The sequence below is a fragment of the Syngnathoides biaculeatus genome, chromosome 9 (assembly GCF_019802595.1).
Source record: "Syngnathoides biaculeatus isolate LvHL_M chromosome 9, ASM1980259v1, whole genome shotgun sequence".
Lineage (NCBI taxonomy): Eukaryota > Metazoa > Chordata > Actinopteri > Syngnathiformes > Syngnathidae > Syngnathoides > Syngnathoides biaculeatus.
The window spans coordinates 21,283,686-21,302,323 of record NC_084648.1 but is presented as its reverse complement, the minus strand read 5'-3'; the positions used below and the strand labels follow the sequence as shown (position 1 = coordinate 21,302,323).

At 48.4% G+C, this 18,638-nt stretch overlaps 1 protein-coding gene and 1 long non-coding RNA gene across 6 annotated transcripts in view; one reads left to right on the top strand and one right to left on the bottom strand.

Annotated features, from left to right (window-relative positions):
* Positions 1 to 29: 29 nt before the first annotated feature.
* On the bottom strand, positions 30 to 17,474 carry lcorl (ligand dependent nuclear receptor corepressor-like). 5 transcript variants are annotated; one of them, XR_009796379.1, is made up of 9 exons: positions 14,955 to 17,474; positions 14,172 to 14,237; positions 13,296 to 13,375; positions 13,060 to 13,186; positions 12,377 to 12,604; positions 12,152 to 12,218; positions 2,644 to 7,544; positions 1,604 to 2,537; positions 33 to 615 (listed from the first exon to the last, which is right to left on the bottom strand). XR_009796379.1 is itself a non-coding variant. In XM_061829646.1 (8 exons), exons 2-8 carry the CDS (start codon positions 14,200 to 14,202, stop codon positions 2,530 to 2,532), a joined length of 5,442 nt encoding a protein of 1,813 aa, XP_061685630.1. In that variant the 5' UTR covers positions 14,203 to 14,237; positions 14,477 to 17,474; the 3' UTR covers positions 30 to 2,529. The 5 variants fall into 5 exon arrangements, 4 of the variants coding, with proteins under 4 accessions (XP_061685630.1, XP_061685631.1, XP_061685629.1 ...); XM_061829646.1 differs by having other exon boundaries at positions 30 to 2,537; positions 14,477 to 17,474; XM_061829647.1 differs by having other exon boundaries at positions 30 to 2,537; positions 14,870 to 17,474.
* The window catches only part of LOC133506001 (uncharacterized), a 29,623-nt gene continuing 26,056 nt past the window's right edge, over positions 15,072 to 18,638 (top strand). The window contains exon 1 of the long non-coding RNA XR_009796380.1: positions 15,072 to 15,181. This is a non-coding gene — a long non-coding RNA (uncharacterized LOC133506001). The remainder of the gene's footprint in view (positions 15,182 to 18,638) is intronic.

Genomic DNA, 18,638 nt, shown 5'->3' with positions numbered 1-18,638 from the left:
TCTGATCGGTAATAGAACAGCATCTTTTTCGTCTGCGTTTACAACGTGAGTTTTAACGAGGAAATTTGTTTTGAATACGGGACTAAGAGGAATGCAAACAGTGCGATTCCATATTTTCACCTCTGGCTTCTGCTTTATTAAAATTGTGAAGCTCACTGGATGTTTAAGGTTAAGAAAACAAAACAAAAAAAACCTTTTATTTCTCCAAACAGTCATCGTTTTGCATCTGTATAAAACCACGAGGAAAAATATACAACAGATTTAGCACCAAGTTTTTGGAAGTGGATTTACACCCCCTCCCCCCAAATAAAATGTGACCACACTGACATAAATAGACGGGTCGCCGGGCACATATTTTGTACAGCGAAAGTCAAAACAAAACAAAACCCTCCCAGGGACCAAGCCGAGTTTCCTCCAAGATTAGTGTCCAATTCTCATTCTTCAAAGGAAGGCACGATAAATGAGAACGTAAGAAAAAGAGAGCCAAGCCCGCTTTTCCGCTCGACGGCCGTACTGACCTGACAAGTTCAAAACGGAGGAGTCGGGCCCGCTCGTTGACTTCCGCCGTCGGAAAACGTCGACTCGCTCATTCCCGAGTCGCAGACGTTGTTCTGCCTGAAATCAGTTCGGCTGATCAACATCACGAGCAAAGACAAACAAATGGCAACCGATCAGAGGAAAGCCGAATTAGCTGCCGTCAGCCCAAAAAGTGTTGGCACGAAGTCGACGTAGCCAAAAAAATGAGAGGATCAGCCCGACGCTCTTGAAAAGTTACATTCATATCAAAAATCTGCTCCCATCGGAACGTCCGCCGACCGCCGGTTGCCAAGCTTTTGGACGCTCCTCCAAAAATGGCGTCAAAGCGGTTAGTGAGTAATTCCGGGCACGAGTTGGCGTCTAATCGCGACGTCGGCAAGTTGAACTACAACAGAGACGACAACTGCCTGCCGGCTAGCATAATTCTACTCAACAATAATATTAAAAAAAAAAAAAAGTACAACCCTCGCGTCCCTCCCAAATATTTCGCGCCAACTCCAACGGCCGTCGTCGGTCCGCTCGACTTAAAGCGACAGGCCAGGTCATCTCGTTGCGCTCGATTCTAAAATGACGAAAGCGTTTGTGTGTTTCTATTGCACCGCGTTTGATTCTCTTGTTGTACAGTAGCTGGTGGTAGTGGAAATTTAATAGAATGTGCAAAATATGATGGTGGGGGGGGGGGGCTAAATCTGAAATGGGATAGTGCAAGACGTACATCTGAAGCTGGCGGCGTCCCAATTGTAACGGTAAATGCGCAAAAAAAAAAAAAGTCTATGTACAAAACCTAGTAAAATACTGCATGATTCCAATTCCATTTTTCGCGCTTCATTTTTTTCCACGTCGTGACCTGCCGTCGGCAACGTTTGTTTGGACTTCTCAATTTCAAGAGCACAAACTTTAAATGCTTTAAGACGAATAATACAACAAGCATGGAAAGTTGACACACTTTTCACTGTCTGAAGTCAAACCGGACAGAAGTTCTCCTTTTTCAGGTCAGTCGGCATCACCAAAATCTTTGAATTGTGTCATTTGCTCACACAATTCGAGATTTATCACGTTTACGTACGTAAGTCCAGATGTCCAGGTCACGGCTTTCGGCTTTGGAAGCTCCCGCTGGGCGAGCTGACGACGTGCGAGTTCACCGACGGCGCAGCTGCCCGCTTCCTTGTTTGAAGTCAAGCCGGGAAGTCGGAGGGGAAAATGGCGGTCTGCCTCATCCTTGGGTGCAATTTCCAGATGCACGAAGGTGCCACCTTCTTCTCTTCAAATCAATCACACGCAAGTACAAACATCACAGGAACGTCCAGCCATCACACCGCTCGGGAAGGAGACGGACGGGCTTTGTGTTCCAGAGGTGTTTTGGTCAGAAATGCGCGAGTCCACGCGAGGACGTAAGCTAAAGACCTTGGGAAGATGCTGGATGAAGCCAGTACATTGGAAGTGGATGCCAACCAAAATCCTCTCTCTCATTATTGGGGCACTGAACAAAATTCCATCATTTTGGTGATTCTGAATGACCTGAAACAAGGAGTGCTTCAGTCCGTCACTTGACTTAGTGACAGTGTTTGTTAACTTGTGGCTTCAAACCGCGAGGATGCTAGCACTGAAAACAATTCGCCCCCACCATGATGTTGGAAAACCCAACTGATTTTGAGACGTCCTACCCGAACATTTCTAGCCATTGTGCCAGACTTTTGTTTGGCGGGTTTGTGGTGGAAGAGGCAGAATACTCTTCCGGGCTCTTCAGACGAGGCTTGCTTCGTGAAAGAAGGCTACGTTCAAAAAGTCAAATCTCAACGTTATAAAGAAGGGAAAAAAAAAAAAAAAATAGTGCAACATCAACATTTTCTTAAGTTAGACTGCTACATAATTGCTGAGGGCGAGACTGAACCGTGGCGTAATGCTCAGTTCCACACGGTCAGCTCAGTGTCCAAAGGCACCACAAAACACCAGAGTCCGATCCCCACGAAGGACGGAGGCCTCGTGTGTCGTCTAGCTTCCTGCCAGAGAAGAAAGACAATTCCAAATGACTTTGTTTGGCTTACAAAGGCACTTCTGCTAAGCGGGATTCAGTCAAGGAAGGAAGGAAGGAAGGCAGTTAGTTACCCAGCACAAAGTCACACCACCTCGGTCCACTTAAGCCCTTCATCCGAGATTGTCGCAGCTTTTTGGCAGGTGGTGCTCGGGCAGACGCGAGGCCGGGACATTTGCCCTTGCGCCTCCCTAAAGGCATTTCATCCAGTTCCATCTGGAGTGATTCACGCACCGAAGGGGTCGCGCCGCTGCCGTCGGCGCAGCGTTTTCTTTTCACAGCTCGAACGACTCCGACCAGTTGCCTCTTCTTTCCGGCAAACACAAATGCAGAAGCTGACTTCTCATCCAGTGTCACGGTACAGGCGTCCCACTCTTGCGCCGCTTTGTCGTCTGCGGACTTGATCTTTTTCAGAAATACTCGGCATTCCTTAATGGACTCGGGACTCCAGGCTTTCGAGCAGATCTTTCGCTCTTTTGGCTCCTCAGATTCGGCGCCGGGACTGCTCTCCAAACCGTCAGACGGCAATGTCACCGCTTTCTCTTTTGGTCCAAGTCCAACGACCGTGTGTGGCCTACAGGCAGTTCCTTGCGTGTATCTTTCCTTTGCCCACTTCCTTTCTTTTTGAGTTTGGAAGAGTTTCCTGACCCGGAGCAGCGTGGCCTTGTATTTGCTGAAGGGCCGCCGCCGCCGCCGCCGCCTCCATCTAGTTCCTCGGAGTCGGTGCCTCGTGTTTTGGATTGATGGAGCTCCCTTCATTTCCCTCAACCTTTTTTGGGCTTTTTCGTGCTGGAGTGGACTCTTTGGCAAGGTTTTGGCAAACTTCTTGACATGTCTGCGGAGTCGTTCTGCCTGAGGACTTTGACACTTGCCACCTCGTTTGTTGACTGAGCGAGGGAAGTGCATAACTTCGTAATGGTTGCGGGAGCCGGTCTTCTTGACAATCGCCAGTGACTGCGTCTCTGTCGTCTCCATGAACCAGGAACTGAGTTGCTGCATACTACAGGATCTGGGTTTAGTAGGGGGGCAGCTGAACAACGTTTGAACGACTGAAGAATGTTTGGACTTAGAGGCTGAGGAACTACTACCGGTGTTTACTTGGAACTGGAAGTCTACCCTCCGGTTCTCCACCGTGTCCGAGACCCAGGTGTCAGAGATGAGCTGAATGCGTCTGGCGAGCTCTTGGTTCAAGGTCCTTTCTTCAGCCGATGTTGCCCACCAACGGAGTGTCTCTTTGGGAGCAAATATTGAGTCCAAAGAAATAGCTGCTATTCGAGTGAGCTCCTGAGAGATGTCCTCTGGCCCCAGTTGACAAGGGCGGCCTTTCAAGACTGAATGTTCTATCCTCGGGTGTCTTTCTTGTTTTCTTTGATTGCAGGCCTTGTTCAACAGAAGTTGTTTGGAGCGTCGTAAGAGAGCGTTACTGTGACTGTATGTTGGAGTTCTGCAGGTGGCAACGGCATGCAGAAAATACACCGAGGGCTTACTCACTCTCTTTGAATGACGCACAGCTAGAGGCTGATTTTGCGCTCGCCCGTTTTTCCTCTGAGATTCTTTTGGTCCCGCTGGTTGCAGGTTTTCACAAACAGACGGACAACCAACCGTCTTCCTGGGCCCTTGAGCGTGTTGAAATCGTGGCAGTAGAGCTTTCTTGTTGGTTTTTCTTTTGGGAGACTCCTTCCCCATCCAAATTTGACGTTGCTTTGGTGACACTGTGGTCACAGTGACCGAGATTCCAGAGATTTTAACTTTTGCCGGTCTACCTGGTTTCCTCGAGGGTAAAGGACTCTCCCTTTTTTGGCACTTGATCCTACTGCTAGGGTGTAGCGTGGCCTCCTTTATAGGGTTGGCATCATGCAAACCCTGAGGGAATTCCGGTGAATCCATTTCGGGATTACTTAAATCCATTTTATAGCTTCGTGCTACACTCGGGTCCTTCTTAAGACAGGCATTGCTAAACTCTGTTTGGAGCTGATCAAAACTCTCCGAAACCATTCGTTTGTTTCTTCTCGAACGGCCGTAGACCACAGTTATTTTGAGGTTCTTGTTGACTTTGCCCTCCATGTCTGCTGGTACATTTGGCACGCCTGTCCCTGCTGCTGCACGCTCAGGCTTCTGTTTACGCGGTCGACCGATTGGTCTCTTCACTTTCTGCTCCAGATGCGGCCCCAACTTCTTTGGCCGGCCCGGGCGTCTTTTCAGGGGAGCGATTTCATGGAACGACTGCAAGTCCCGAGATGACCTTTGGCTCTCCATTCCAAATGGATTCTTAGGTGGAGTAACTTCACCTGATCTCTTTGAGGCCATTTTTGTTTTTGGTGATGAAGACGTACATTTTCCAGACGACTTTGGTGATGAGGAAGAGGACTTAGCTGGGGAAGAACCCGACTTAAATGGAGCAGGAGCCGACTCGGCCGATGAAGACTGATGCGATGACAAAAGCTTAGCTGGTGAAGAACCCGAAGCACAAATGGGAGTTAACAAAGGTGGCTCGGCCGGTGACGCACCGGACTTCAGTCGCTGTGAAGGAGAAGACCTCATGTGCCGCGGAGATGTATCAAATGAGGCCATGGATTTGCCGTTAGCCCTGGTAGGTGGCAAACTACATTCAGTGATTTGGCTTTCCTTCTTCTCGGGTGTCCCTGCCCAGGAGGATTCCTTGCATGGGTCAAAGACTTCCTCTGCCTGTGCATCTGAGCAAGATTTTGCTGATTTAAGCCTATATATGACACCTTCTTTTAAAGGTGATACAAACATTAACTTAATTGGGCTCGCGTACTGGAACAGATCGGTGCAAGTATCCTTTGCACAGGCAGCAGACCTCGTCATAACACTGACATTTGGGTATTGCAGCCTTCTTGATGCAGTACTTGAGATGGGTCTTTTTGGATATGGTCGGGTCTCTCCCAAAGGTTTGGCAGTGCACGCAGTCTCTTTGACTGCCGGAGTTTGTTGCACATCCTGGTTTTGTTCTGTTGATTCCGTACGTGACGAACAGTTTCCTTCTCTACCGGTTAGTACAAAGGTGTCTGGGAGATTAGATGGTTTGGTTTTTGATTCAAAGTCAGCACTCTTAACATCTCCATGTTGAAATAAGGCCTCTGAGGTACCACACGTGACATCGTTCTTATTCGGAGTTCTCTGGTTAAATATACTAAAGAACATCTTCCTGGTTTCGGTGACGTAAGAGGAGAACCGCTGTGGCGGCACGATGTTTCTCCGTGACCTCCTCGACTCAGTGTTGGGGTTTTCGTGACCTGGATGACAGTCTGTAATGATAATTTGACTTTGCTTTTCAACTGACCCATCATCACGATCAGCAGTGCCACAGCGTTGCCCTGACGGGGGGTATTCAAAAATCCCGGCGTGGCAGTTTGCACTGACCTTGTCCTCTTGGCAACGTCGCTCACACTGAGCCTCCACCTGCGGTTGCACGTCAGCGTCTCGAGAAGAAGGGTTAGAAAATTTGCTTTGCAAATCGTGGGAAATTGCTTGGCTCAGGTCTTTTTCATCCATTTCCCCTTCCTTTTTTCCCCGGGTTTCATCCGCTTTTACTGCATTTCTGCTACTTGCGGGGCCGCTATTGAGCGGGAGCCCGTTAAGGCTTCGACGGTCCGTGTTCCGCTCGGTTTCTCGTTCCTCTTCTGGCATTAGGTTGAAGTCAAGCAAAGGGCCCGATGCGTTCACAGCGCCGTTAACACGGTTTGACGGCGATCTCTTTGCACGCGATGACCTCCTCTTGCCGCATGACGCGTCCAACATTGCGAGCTCTCGTTTGATTTTCAAACTTTGCCTTCGGCTTGTAGCGCCGTCAGCCTTTCTCGCCATCGCAGCGAGCGCTTCTTGGCGACGACGGAAGCGTGTATTAGGCAACCTGGACCCTTTGCTATCGTGCCGATTAAAGAGCTCACTGAGGTTATAGTCGCTGGGACTGTGCGTATGAAGCACAGTGGTGATAATTTCAGTCAAATGGGCATCAGCAGGAAACTGCAGGTTTTGGCTGGTTGAGGACCGTCGCTGCTCCTGTTCAGAAAGAATGGCCGAGGAGGCCGGAGCCGGAGCTGGAGGTCTGATGGTATCAAGTTTCTCACTAAAACGGTTCACAACATCTTGCAGTAAAGTCCCACTTTGGTTCTCAACTTGGCTACTTGTTGGAGTCCGAGACTCCAGAGCTTGTCTTTTTGCCGCAGCTACAATCAGCTCCCGGTGCATATTCGGATGATCTTTAACCGCGCGGGCAGCTTCTCCCTCTTGCTTATGGTGAAGCAGGGAAGGTGGCATTTCATCCGTTGATTTCTGAATATCTGATTGGATTGGAGAAAGCGGAGGAGGAGAAGGGCTCTGTTCTCTTTTCAGGACGGGAGGAGGGGGGTCACGATCTCCCGTGGTTGCGTTAAGATGGCTCACACGGGCGCGGTTCCTAACACGTAAATAAGGGTCGGGGTGTCGGCTACAGCAAACCGCAGAGCGAGGAGCAAAGGAACACACCATGCTCTCGATTTGATCTGCAGGCAGACCTTGACTGAAAGTACAGCGGAGCCTCTTGGGGCACATCAGTGTGTCGCGAGTGTCCGTGGTACAACTTTGCGTGCTGTGGCCGTTCAGGTCAAACGGAGCCACACCGCGACAGGCTTTTAAGGGCAACTCTCCGGGAAGGCACGTTGGGCTTGTGCAGCCTTGATGAGCGCAATCGGACAAAGGGCAGAACGAAGCGCCGTGGCGCGTGGTACACTTCTCGAGGGTGACCTCATCTGCGCCTAATCCACAACGGCGGCAGTGGCTTTCTGTCGGAAAAACTGCTTTGCGGGCGGGGGAGGAGAGCAAGTTTTCCTTGTGGGCCAACTTCAGCATCTGGTAGAGTAAGGAACGATGTGCTGGGCAGAGGCAGTCGAGCACCACGTCCAGTGCAGATCGCCGCTTAGCTGTCCTCTTCTCCCGATTTCCCAATTCTTCTTCATCGCAAGGAGGCGGGCAGCTAGAGGCGAGAAGTACAAACAACGGAGTTAATAGTCCGTTTTCTTCCATGAGTAAACTTTTGATGAAGTCAAAGTAGCAGTGCAGGGTATCTAGAAAGTCTGACTTTACTTACTGACTCTAGGGTTTGGATTTGACATTTACGGTATATCTGAGATGTTCTTTTCATCCAGATCTGAAACCTGAATAAACATGTGACACATTTTCTCCATCAGCTTTTCCCACTAACCTGTTTTTTTTTTTTTTTTTTTTGAAGACATCTAACAGAAATGGCGGAAAATTATAGCATTTTCCCCACTTTTAGCTGCTCTCAAGTTGACCCTTTGTCAACCCACCAAACAATTAGTTGTACAGGAGGTATAGATGACACATTGAAATGTACAATTGTGACGACTGGGCAATTTGTTGAGAACGCTTTTATTGAGTCGCAGAAGGCAAATGAACATTCTGCTCGTGGCAGCAGGAATGATTGTAGAAACGCTGAAAACTCTTTTCTCTTAAACGGCACCAACACCAATCTTGACAGCTCCACAAACTGACGCGCAGGTCAAAAGTTCAATCAGATCATGAGAGATTTAACAGATGATTCAAACGTGACACCGCTTCAAAAAATATTAGCACACTCAAATCAAGAACTCCCAAGTGTTGGGAACTACCAACACGTAAGATGCCAGCTTGAGGTATAATGCCATTGTTACATCAACAGTAGTATCCACGAAGGATTTTTATACTCATGTACACGCAGACCTAAAGGTATGACGCCAATATGAAAGCGCACAGTGAAATAAATAGCGTTGGGCCACAGCGGATCTACTGTACATGGCGTATTTCAACCAAAAGGTCCGGTTTTCGTATTCCTTTTTGAAACTAATCATGAAATAATCACAACATTCACGGCGTCCTTTTAGGATTCAATTAAATATAGCAGGAGAACATTTCAAAGCATTCATGCAATTTTCACAATACACATTGTACATAGCATTTAAGTGCCCTATTACACGTCAACAAGTACAAGTAGCAAACCAGGAAAACTCAGCATTGAAGTACGTCAAAGTCATTTGCACCACGTCATAGAAGACAATTTGAAGAAGTCTCAGTGCAATAACACTTAGGAATTAACAGCAGAGGAATTTAATCTGACTTTTATAGAAACTGATTGAAAATATACTACTTCAATTCAATGTGAAGATTTACTGCAATCAATCAATCAGATTTCTGTTTCTCAAGTTTAGGCTTGTTTTCCAAAAGAACCAACTCAATGACAAAAAAGGAGAGCTTGTTGCGGTACAGTGAAAACGCGGCCGCCAGCCACGTTGAAGAAACAAGAACATTCAGGAACGGAGACATTCCGCACCCGTCCGAGCATTTGATCAGGCTCAAGAACTTGAAACTGTAAGAGGAACAAGAATGTAAAGCCAGTCATGAAACTAAGGCAGGTCTGGAAATGTCACAGTGCCCGATAAAACCCCCCCAAAAAATGGAGCTCATGTGACTAAGACCCAAAACTCACGAAAGCGCGAGTTTATACCACATCATCCCGATTTTGGTGGAAAAACAACACGTGACACTGGACTGCAGGCAAATGAAGTTCTGAGGTACGCACGAGTACATGCGGCTACGCGGTTCGATCGAGAGACGCGCAGGCTGACGTCACGGCAAGTCGACATTTAGAAACTGCTCGTTTGTTGCTGACTGACCCTGAACTGCTGCTTTGGTATTTATGAGCGTTGTCGGGGACCGGTCCATCTCAAGGACGGCGGACGGGATGAGAACCGACGACGACGACCGTTTCAGTGAAGCCATTTCCAAGACGGAAAAGCCTGTTGGCTCTTTGTCACGTTGCCAGCCGACAACAATAACAATACACATGTTAAGACGAGTGCGTGATACACGATACACATACAGTCATTTTGTCTTTGCATGTCATCTCCAACATCACCTTTCGTGAAATAAACTCCACCAATTTATGGAACAAACGTTTCAAGCAGCAGTCAACAGTAATGCAGATAAAAGTAGCAACATTTGTCAATATCTGAGGTCATAAAACTTCTTTAACAATACACATCCGCTAACGTAGTGCCCAAGTCGATGAGTGCACATTTGAAAACATGCTACACGAACGCACCCCCCCCCCCTACAAATCGGGGAAAATAAAAAACTAAGAACAACGGATGGCTTTTTTTTTTTTTTTTTTGTATCGTACTGTTCAATAAAAATTCACATTAAAATAGTTATCACTGTAGTTGACGATATACAATCTTTCGGTTTGCAGAGGTAAATAACAATAATTACAATGAGAGTTTATTGTTACGATGGCTCTAAGTCACTTCAACGGCCTTGGTGGGATACCCAGAGAGAACTGCAAATGACTTCATTGACGAGGAGCTTGAACAATCAAGTCGAACCTGAAGAAATCATTTTCCTAACAGCTCATCTTTGCTTTTTACCGTCACCGTGTTTCAGTCATTTGGTCCTGAGAAATCGAACGTCGGGTGAATACACCGTCTTGCGTTTAGGAAAAGAGAAGATGGGTTTAGGCATTTCTCGTGGCCGGGAAAAGAATACAAAACAACGATCAAAAGAGGTTGCAGAACCAAAGCCAACCATTTAGGACATGGGAAATGGCTTTCCGAGAACTGGCTTAAGATGTGACATTTATTACCCCACAAAAAAAAAAAAAAACTGTGGATTCTACCGAAGACAGCAAACAAAATGAAGTCCCGGACCAAATGGAAGAAACACAGCAAACAAACAAACAAAAACACAAAAAAAAAGCGACTCACAGTTTAACCTGAATCGTTAGAACCCTCGAATATTGTAAAGGCATGTGTTGTGTTTGAACAAGATTCGGAAAAAAAAAAAACCTTCATCTCGTCAGAGGTGGTGGGGTCAAGAGTTGAGTTCTGGAGGTTTTGCTTTGTCTAGAACATCTTTGCAGCAGGTGAGGCAAGAGGCCCTGAGTTAGCGGAACCCGGAAGAGTTCCCAGACCAGACAAATTGGTACCGGATGAGCAAAAGCTGGCGGATTTCTTCTTGGGGGGATTCTTCAGCGTTCCAGTGCGCTCTTTGACTTTGTATTCCAGTGTGCTATGCGGTACCCCGTAAACTCCTTGGGCCTTCGATACGCTCATCCGGCCGGCCATCACCATAGCGATGGCTTCCTCCATCAGCTCGTGGTCGTACTGGCGGTACCGTCCGCGTTTCTTTCGAGCTGGCTTGTCTTTGTCCCGACGGTCCGCTCCCTCCTCGGATTCATCCATCGAAGAACTGCGCTGGAGCGGCGACAGGTCGGCCCTCCCCGCGCAGCCGCGTGCCGGGAAAGGCGACGAGAGTTTAAAGCAAGACGAAGGTCTGGCGGCACCGTGCGTCGGCGAGGTCCGGCGGTTTTCAGTGGGACCGTGAATCTCTGCCGGGGCTAACCTGCTACGATTGGACACGGAACGGACCTGAGGGATGCGAAGGGGCGCGGGGGCCTCCAGGCTGGGAGTGGGACTCGGCGGGGGCTGGAGAGCATCCCTGAGCTGGGGACAAGAGCGGGGGAGGGTCTTTTGGAAAACACTCGGCTGATCAAAAGGAAGGCGGGACAGAGGGAAGGCGAGCTCGCCGTTCTCTTCCGCATCGCCTCCCACTTCCGCCCGCTCGGCCCACGCCGCCACCTTCTGTAAAACCAGACGGGCTTCGCCGCCCAGCGTCAATGGCGTCGCGTTGTAGGAAGTCATCCCCTCGCTGGAATCTCTGCCGCTTTGTGCCACTCGGCGCGGCACGGCCGACCTTTCTCCCGACCGGTCTTCCAGGCCGTGCCTCAGGGTGCGAAGGGGAATTCCATAAAGCAATGCAGCACGCTGCTCTTGCAGCCTTCCTGAGTGAACGTCCTTCAAGGCCTTGGACAGCAGCCCCTCAGACAGGTCCAAACTCCTCTCAATGTACTCCTTCTGCCCGAGCTGCCTCCTAGGGATGGGAGGACCAAACAGCAGGGTCAGGATGGAGGTGATGGAGAGGGTGTGATTCGGGCATAGGCGAGAAGGGGGATGTAGAGGGGTCCACTCCTTTATGCCTTGTCGGTAACATCGCCACTCTGTTTTTGCGTTCAGCCTCTGTCGGGCTGGACCCTCGCACACTGTTGTAGTTGCGCATCTCTTACACACGCCTGCGCTCAGTGCGTAGTGGCCACTAAAGCCTTTTCGCGGCCGGGTGGGACTGTCTGTGAACGGCTGGCGTAACTCACAAACAGTCTGACGTACACGTTCGCTAAGCGTATTCAGAACCGGATCGGTCGAAAAGCAAGTGAATTCATGACGGGGGTGTCGCAATTCAGCTCTTGTCAAGCGTGCGGCGCTGGGCCTTTGGACAGTTACGGTGCCAGCGCTGTGACGTTACTGCTCAAGAGATAGAAGAGTCAACCCCACTCAACCAAAATCCAAAAATGAAACGAGGAACAAGCCACTCATCCGAAACCAAATGAAGACATTTTGGACATGATGGTAATCAACAAATGAGTAACAGTAACGTAATCAATCGCACACCTCCGGCTGGTCTTTCACCGCAGGGCTCCCCAAAACCACAAGTTAAGGACAGGCTAGGTTGTCTGATGTGGAATAAACTTCTTACCCTAAGGCGATGACATTCGACGAAGTTGTGCTGACGTCGTTCTTTTGGGAGAGGTCAAGCACCCCGTCTGCCGTCAGAAACATTCAAGTTCAACGAGGATGCGATTGCACACGGTGCGCACAGTTTTGTGGCGTTTATTTCAAAAGCCACAAAGAATTACAAAAGTCGAAAGAAAGAAAGAAAGAAGAGACATCCCAAGTTTGACTCGTGAAGATCGGCACTAACCTGCATCCGATTCCCTTTCTGTCTCCTCCTTAGTTCTGCTCACGGTCAGGTCCAAGGGGACATCCGACGTTTCCGAAGAAAAAGGCGAAGAACTTCTCGTCGTCACCTCCGTCGAAGTGGTGCGGAGCAGGCACTTGGACGCGTACTCCATGGCGAACTGGCGTATCATCTTCTTCATCAGGTCCTGGGCAATCCGAGGAATGCTGGCGTCGCAGCGTACGGACGCATCTGACAAAAGGAACGTAAAGCCGTACAGTCGTGCTTCCGACGTCGCGCGACACTTCAAAACGTCCAACTGCTCTCGTTTGAGAGTTTTGTAAATCTCTGATCATCTCCACTGACTCCACGAGTGATTTGCTTGTGTGGGACGATGAAAACAAGATTTAAAATTCACACTCGTGTGATAATTAATGTTAGAATCTCACATCAAATGTTGCTTGAACAGTTCATACATTTTGCATTATATGTTTTGTCTTGTTTTTGACATTTTTTTTGTTGTTGTTTGCCATTTACGTGAAATGCCGCGTCAGCACAATTTGGTCTGATCGAACCTCGGCAGGGGCAAACAATACACAAAAGGTTCAAAGGCACACAATGCATAAACCAAAATTTGGCTACTTCATTTCTCAAGTTATTGGAGGAGGACGTGTGTCTGAAATTGCGACTGTTCAAAGTTGACTCACCGTTCTTGTGGAACACGGCTTGAAGGAACTTGTGAGCCGTCTGGCTGCTCTCCGAGATGTTTGGAGCTTGACATAGAGAGAAATCCGAGGGGGAGGGGAGGGGCAAAGCGGTTGCAGGTGCTACAACCTGTCCCCCACCACCAAAAAAAAAAAAAAAAAACCAAATGAGTGGTAAATGTCGGCGAGCACACCATTTGTATAATTAGTTCCAAAGAAGACTCCCGTCGGGTTCTTACACTGAGTTTATCCAGAGGAAGGCTGCAGAATGAGCAGTTTGCCTCCGGAGACCAGTCCGCTACCGCTTCGGGTTCACAGTCTGAAAGGAACAACAACCCAAAAAGACTTAACAAAGACAGAGGGCTTCATCCGACCATCTGTGCCGTTTCCCAAACTGGACTGATTTACCTTCTCGAAAATCACACGCTATACATCATCAAATGATTATCTTGACTCACTGGAACTACCAATTAGTAACTTCTGAGAACATTGACACGTATGTCACGTTTGTATAACACGTCTGACGATAAAGTGACTCGAGCCACGATTCAATCGTTCCGCCGGCCACCATACGGCACGTCACTGACATCGCTAGATGAGCAAAGACATTACTTGTCGAAAATAAGATCAGACAATTTCCAGCGGCACACCTGAGGGGTGACAGATCTCTCGAGACACACCAACGAGAGCGTTACCAACCGAGCCAACTGTGCACCATGCGCATGAAATTGGTCGGCAGGAAACTCCGAGCGCCTCCTACGGCGGTGGTTCAGAAAGGCGCGTTGTCACCAGGTTTTCGTGGCTTTTTAAGTTTGTGTCATCTGATGTCAAGCGACAGTGCATCAGTGGCACCGAGGTTTTGCCTCATCAGTATGCAGCTGCAGACAAATGGGACCAAAATCTACGTTTGGATACCCTGCTGACTCCTGGTCGACCTTTAATTGAAGTCTTTTTGCCAACCAACACGTCACGTGACCATTTGGTGACGGGAGTGGCAAACTCTTCTATTTTTCTTTGACAGACTGCGACGTAGGAGCGTATCGACCAAATTTAAAAAAAATGACAAATGTTTATTTCAGGCAGAAGTCGTTTTCCAATACAAACAACGAACCTACCATTAAATAAGTTCAGATCTCTTGTCAGCATAGGACCGTATATTCCTTCCAGGATGCTTTCAAACCCTGCAAGATAAAAACACACAAATAACACGCTTCAGGCCTCGTACGACTGAACAAACAATCTCGTGCAACACTATCGATAGTTTTCACATAATTTTCCCCTTGGTGAAATTATCCTGTGACAAATTGCATGTTTATTGTTCTTAAAAAGTACCAAATAGGTTAACGGGCGATGTGTCCTTGACAGCCCCCCCCCCCAACAACTTTTTTTTTTTTTTTTTTTTAATATATCAAAACGTTACCAGGCACATCGTCTTCACGTGCAGCGACCAACCATTTGTTGCTTTATCTCAGCCGTAATCCCCTCCCCCAAACTGCCTTAATACGAGCACTGTTCGCCATTTGTTATTCTTTTTTGTGTGCGTGTACAACGCCGCACGTAGCAATTACTACATCCAGCTAATGAGAGCCCACATTAAAACTGCATGTATAGCGTCCTCTCAAATACTTTAGCAGGTCGAAAACGAGTCGTATTCATGATGTTGAGGGGTGCAAAGAGAAGGTGTCAACTAGCCAGCTGCTCGATGCTAGCTTGTCACTTTTGGGCTGCCCACCGAACGGAGTTGAAGCTAGCTAGCTAGCTAGCCGGGCAGCTAATTACTAGCTAGCGAGTAACATAGCCGGGTGGAGCAAACCTCTCCGTGTCGGACTTGCGCCCCGTTGAGCGTCGCCATTTGTTTGATTTTCAAAGAAAGCAGGCAAACGACACTCGAAGCATACCGACGCAGTGTATCAGCTTGTATCGCCAAGAGTCAAGTTCCCGCCGAAAGCCCTTTCTTTCTGCCGTGCATTTGGAGCACGGCACCGCCGCCATTGTGCGTCCCCCCCTCCCCCCTCCCCAGCGGTCTCTTCCTCTCCGTCGCTCCGTCGCTCCGTCGACTGTGTCAACAAGTGGACGCCGCGCCGGAGCCTCCGGGACCGAAAAGGCAAAGCTCGGCGCCGCTGAGGTAGGTTAGTTGGGCTTCTTCTCACAACTGCATTCTTCCACAACGCCACTCGGGGGCGACACAAACAAGCCTTTTGCTCCACACGGGGGCGGGGTCCGATAGAGCTGGTCTGTCTAATGACATTTTAGAGACGCTCCAAAGAATATTCAACAGAACTTTAGGATCAGTGTTCTATAAAACTGTGTTCCGAAGAAAGTTCTAGAGAACCGTCCGAAAGAAATTGTACTATAGAACCTTGAGAACTTTCTAAATGAAGCTCGAGCCCATCCCAGCTGGACGACACCCTGAACTGGTCGCCAGTCAGTAAATGGAACGCGATACAATCCGCAGAAGCGAGCAAGGTGAGTTTTGAGGATATACAAGATATGTGATGTAAACTCAATGTCATCATTTGAAGATGATTTCTCTCCGAGGGACTACGTTGCCCTGCGATTGTCTGGCAACCAGTCCGCGGTGTACCCCACCCGGCCCGCACGCGCTTTTGAATTGAATGATTCGTGTAAATTAATGTCGAACTCGTTCTGAATGTAAAAAGCGACAGATGCACAATTCACAAGCGTGCCTGCCTGGCAGCTTTCAATGTGCCCCAATCAACCTCTTGCCAGTGCGCAAAACAGCCACGCGGGGGAAGCAGAACACTTCCAGCGTTGTCGCCAGAATAGGCATAAATGGAAGTCTGGCGACGTTTGAAACTTTCTGTCAGATCGCGGAACGTTCCACGCATGCAAGCGACTGGCTTCGGCAAAGAGGTGCTTGCTGTGGAGATGATCATGAAAAATGTCAGCTGAAAAGCGGGGCTCAAGGTCTCGCAGGCAAAGCGTGCGTGCGCGCGCGCGCGTCTTCGTTTCCATTGTGGCAAAAACGACGGTGCCACGGAGCCGGCCGGGTCACCGACTGCGTCTGCTGCGGCCCGCGAGAACATTCAGCGGCTCACCGCTAGCAAAACGCGTTGAAAAGCCCCCCCCCAAAGTCCCGCTTGGCTGCCGGACATCCAAAGTCTGCACCTGGATCTTTTTTTTTTCATGGAGCTAAAAAGCGTGAAATTGTTGCAACACGTTGAAGTTTTCTTCATTTCCACCATGGGACCACTAAACCCATCGTCCGCCTTCCAATTTGAATGGTGCCAAGTCGACGGGCAGGACACCAACTGACAATTTTCCATCCACGTTGTTGGAATGTGGGAGGAAGCCAAAGGAAAGTCCCACCGGCACGGAAGGAACATACAAAAACGAGGTGCGTGCGTGCGTGCGTGTGCGTATATATAAAATGCAGCCCTCTGGGGTACACAAGCCAGCGCAATCCGTAGGACGGTCCCAAGCCGAGCACCGCGTCAGGAAGGTTTGCCGCTTTCAATTTCAAACGATCAAAACAGTTACACGTGGATTGCGGCCTGCACCACCACTGGGATGGATGAGTTCAACGCAGCCGACCAGTTTTGGAGCGAGGGATGCTACTAAGCACTCTCCGTGACCCTCGTCAGGATAAGCACCGAAGACAATGGATGGATATCCAGAGTATACTGTATTGTAGAAAAAATGGAAATGGAAACACCTCACACATTTACGTAGTCCAAACGGGATTTGGTGGCATTGAGGATAAGCGGCTAAGAAAATGAATGGATGGTTTGCTTTTTATGGCCCAATTAAACGATGAAAAGTGGCTGAGTATGATTTTTGTTTTGTAGCTCCATTTGTCTGGCACGTTTGCTTTTGTTTTATTCTGCTTTTACTTCAAGTGTACGTGTCCGATGTTTTCAGCGTAATAAATGTCCCCGAGAAATGTAATTGCGTGGAAAGCAGCAGGGATCGCGTTTAATCAGATGCAGCGACTTCCATTTGGGAAAAAATAAATGAAAAGCTCAGGATTACAGATTATTTTTTTTTTTTTTCAAAGGTGTCGATGGATTATGTATGATATGTATTGATCGGAGCCAAAGTGTTGAATCGCAACTGTATTGAAAGGAGCTTTTTTTCCGTGTCTCGGTGGCGGAAAGTGAGTGAGTCGACGCCGTCGTGTTTTTTGCAAGTCGATCCTTTTGACCTTGGGTTTAGTCTTCCCCCTTTTAAAGGTGGCGTCCAAAAAGGATTGAGTTCATTTTACATGGAAAGTTTGGCACTGGTTTTATGAAACAAAGGGAGGGAAGGGCCAGTCACACGAAAAGAAAGAAAAATGGTGTTTTTTGGGATGAAATGTAAAGTACATTGTGAGGTCGTGATCATCATCATCATGAGTGTAATTGTTGGATTTTGGCCACCGTGTAAGAAGGATTTTATCATTCCAGGAGAAACTACACAGAACCATATGAAAGTATTTGATGGGACTTGAATCAGTCGAGAAGGTTCGGTACCCCAAAAAAAAAAAAAAAATAAAAAGTCTCCCTTCTTGCTTCTTTTTTTTTGTTCCTGAAAACTTTCAGTGCACAGCAAAACACAAACATACCAACATAAAATGACGGGTACAGTTTTTTTGTTCACGTGGCGTATTTGGTGTGGACCTCATTGGTACAACGTCACGATATTCCAACTTCCCTTTCAGGTTACCTTGGAAACCCTGCAAACGAATGGAAAGTCCCGAGTTTTGGCTATTTCACCCTCCATCCGTAACACGGATTTAGGGTCCAAGTGCCAATTTCATTTCAAACCAAACGGTTTTTCATTTTTGTAATTTGTCCTTTCCAGCTTGTATGTTAATCAAAACGGCGCCTCCTGTACCCCTTTTCAAGCCATAACACATTTAGCGGATCGCAGTGGCGTTTTTAAGCTCCATCAAAATTGAAGTTTCTGTATGTATGTTTGGAAAAGTGCGTCAACACCCCTTCATCGGCGGCTCGTCCCCTCCCCTTACAAATGCACGGCGACGACGTTTGTGTGCATGCCCCCCTCCCCCCTCCCACCTCTGGCCCGTGTGGCGACAGACAACGTCAACATAACCTTGGATAAACAAAACGAGGACGAGCTTCCGATGAGAACGGCGCTGACTAAAATCTTTCCCTGAACGCGGCGCAACTGCGGTCGTCGGCGCCCCTCACAGCCGCGTGTCGGTCGATTTCAACAACCACATCATGATAACAATAAAAATGACGCGCTGGGTGAACTGATTTCTAGCACGCTTCCGAGGGTTTGTCCAAGTGTGCAGATGAAGTAGTTTTGGTCTGACGTCGGGCACACGCCCGCCTCGCTCCCAAACCTCCTTCGACTTCACCCAAATGAGGTGAGACCAGCTGTGACAAAAGTTTGACGGGCATGTTGAGACAGAGCCTTCGCCACCAAATTGTCAAAAGCACCCGCGGGCCTATCTCAAAGGTCGGAGCCCGTCTCGCAAAATACAGCCGCTAATCCGGGGGGGGGCTCAGGCCGACGTGTGTTCCGGACATTCCCGGTGAAAAGGACCTTATGAGGCACAGTCGGACTTTGGAGGGTTTAGCATTATTTCTGCACGCGGTGATATCGCGCGCGCG

What these genes read in the sequence shown, in the direction of transcription:
- lcorl (XM_061829645.1), bottom strand. Translation starts at nt 15,048, where the DNA reads ATGGCGGCGGTGCCGTGCTCCAAATGCACGGCAGAAAGAAAGGGCTTT. An exon ending in TTCCTCTGGATAAACTCAGT is followed by an intron (nt 13,187 to 13,295) that starts GTAAGAACCCGA and finishes GGTGGGGGACAG; the next exon opens with GTTGTAGCACCTGCAACCGC. An exon ending in TCGAATGTCATCGCCTTAGG is followed by an intron (nt 7,545 to 12,151) that starts GTAAGAAGTTTA and finishes TCTCGCCTCTAG; the next exon opens with CTGCCCGCCTCCTTGCGATG.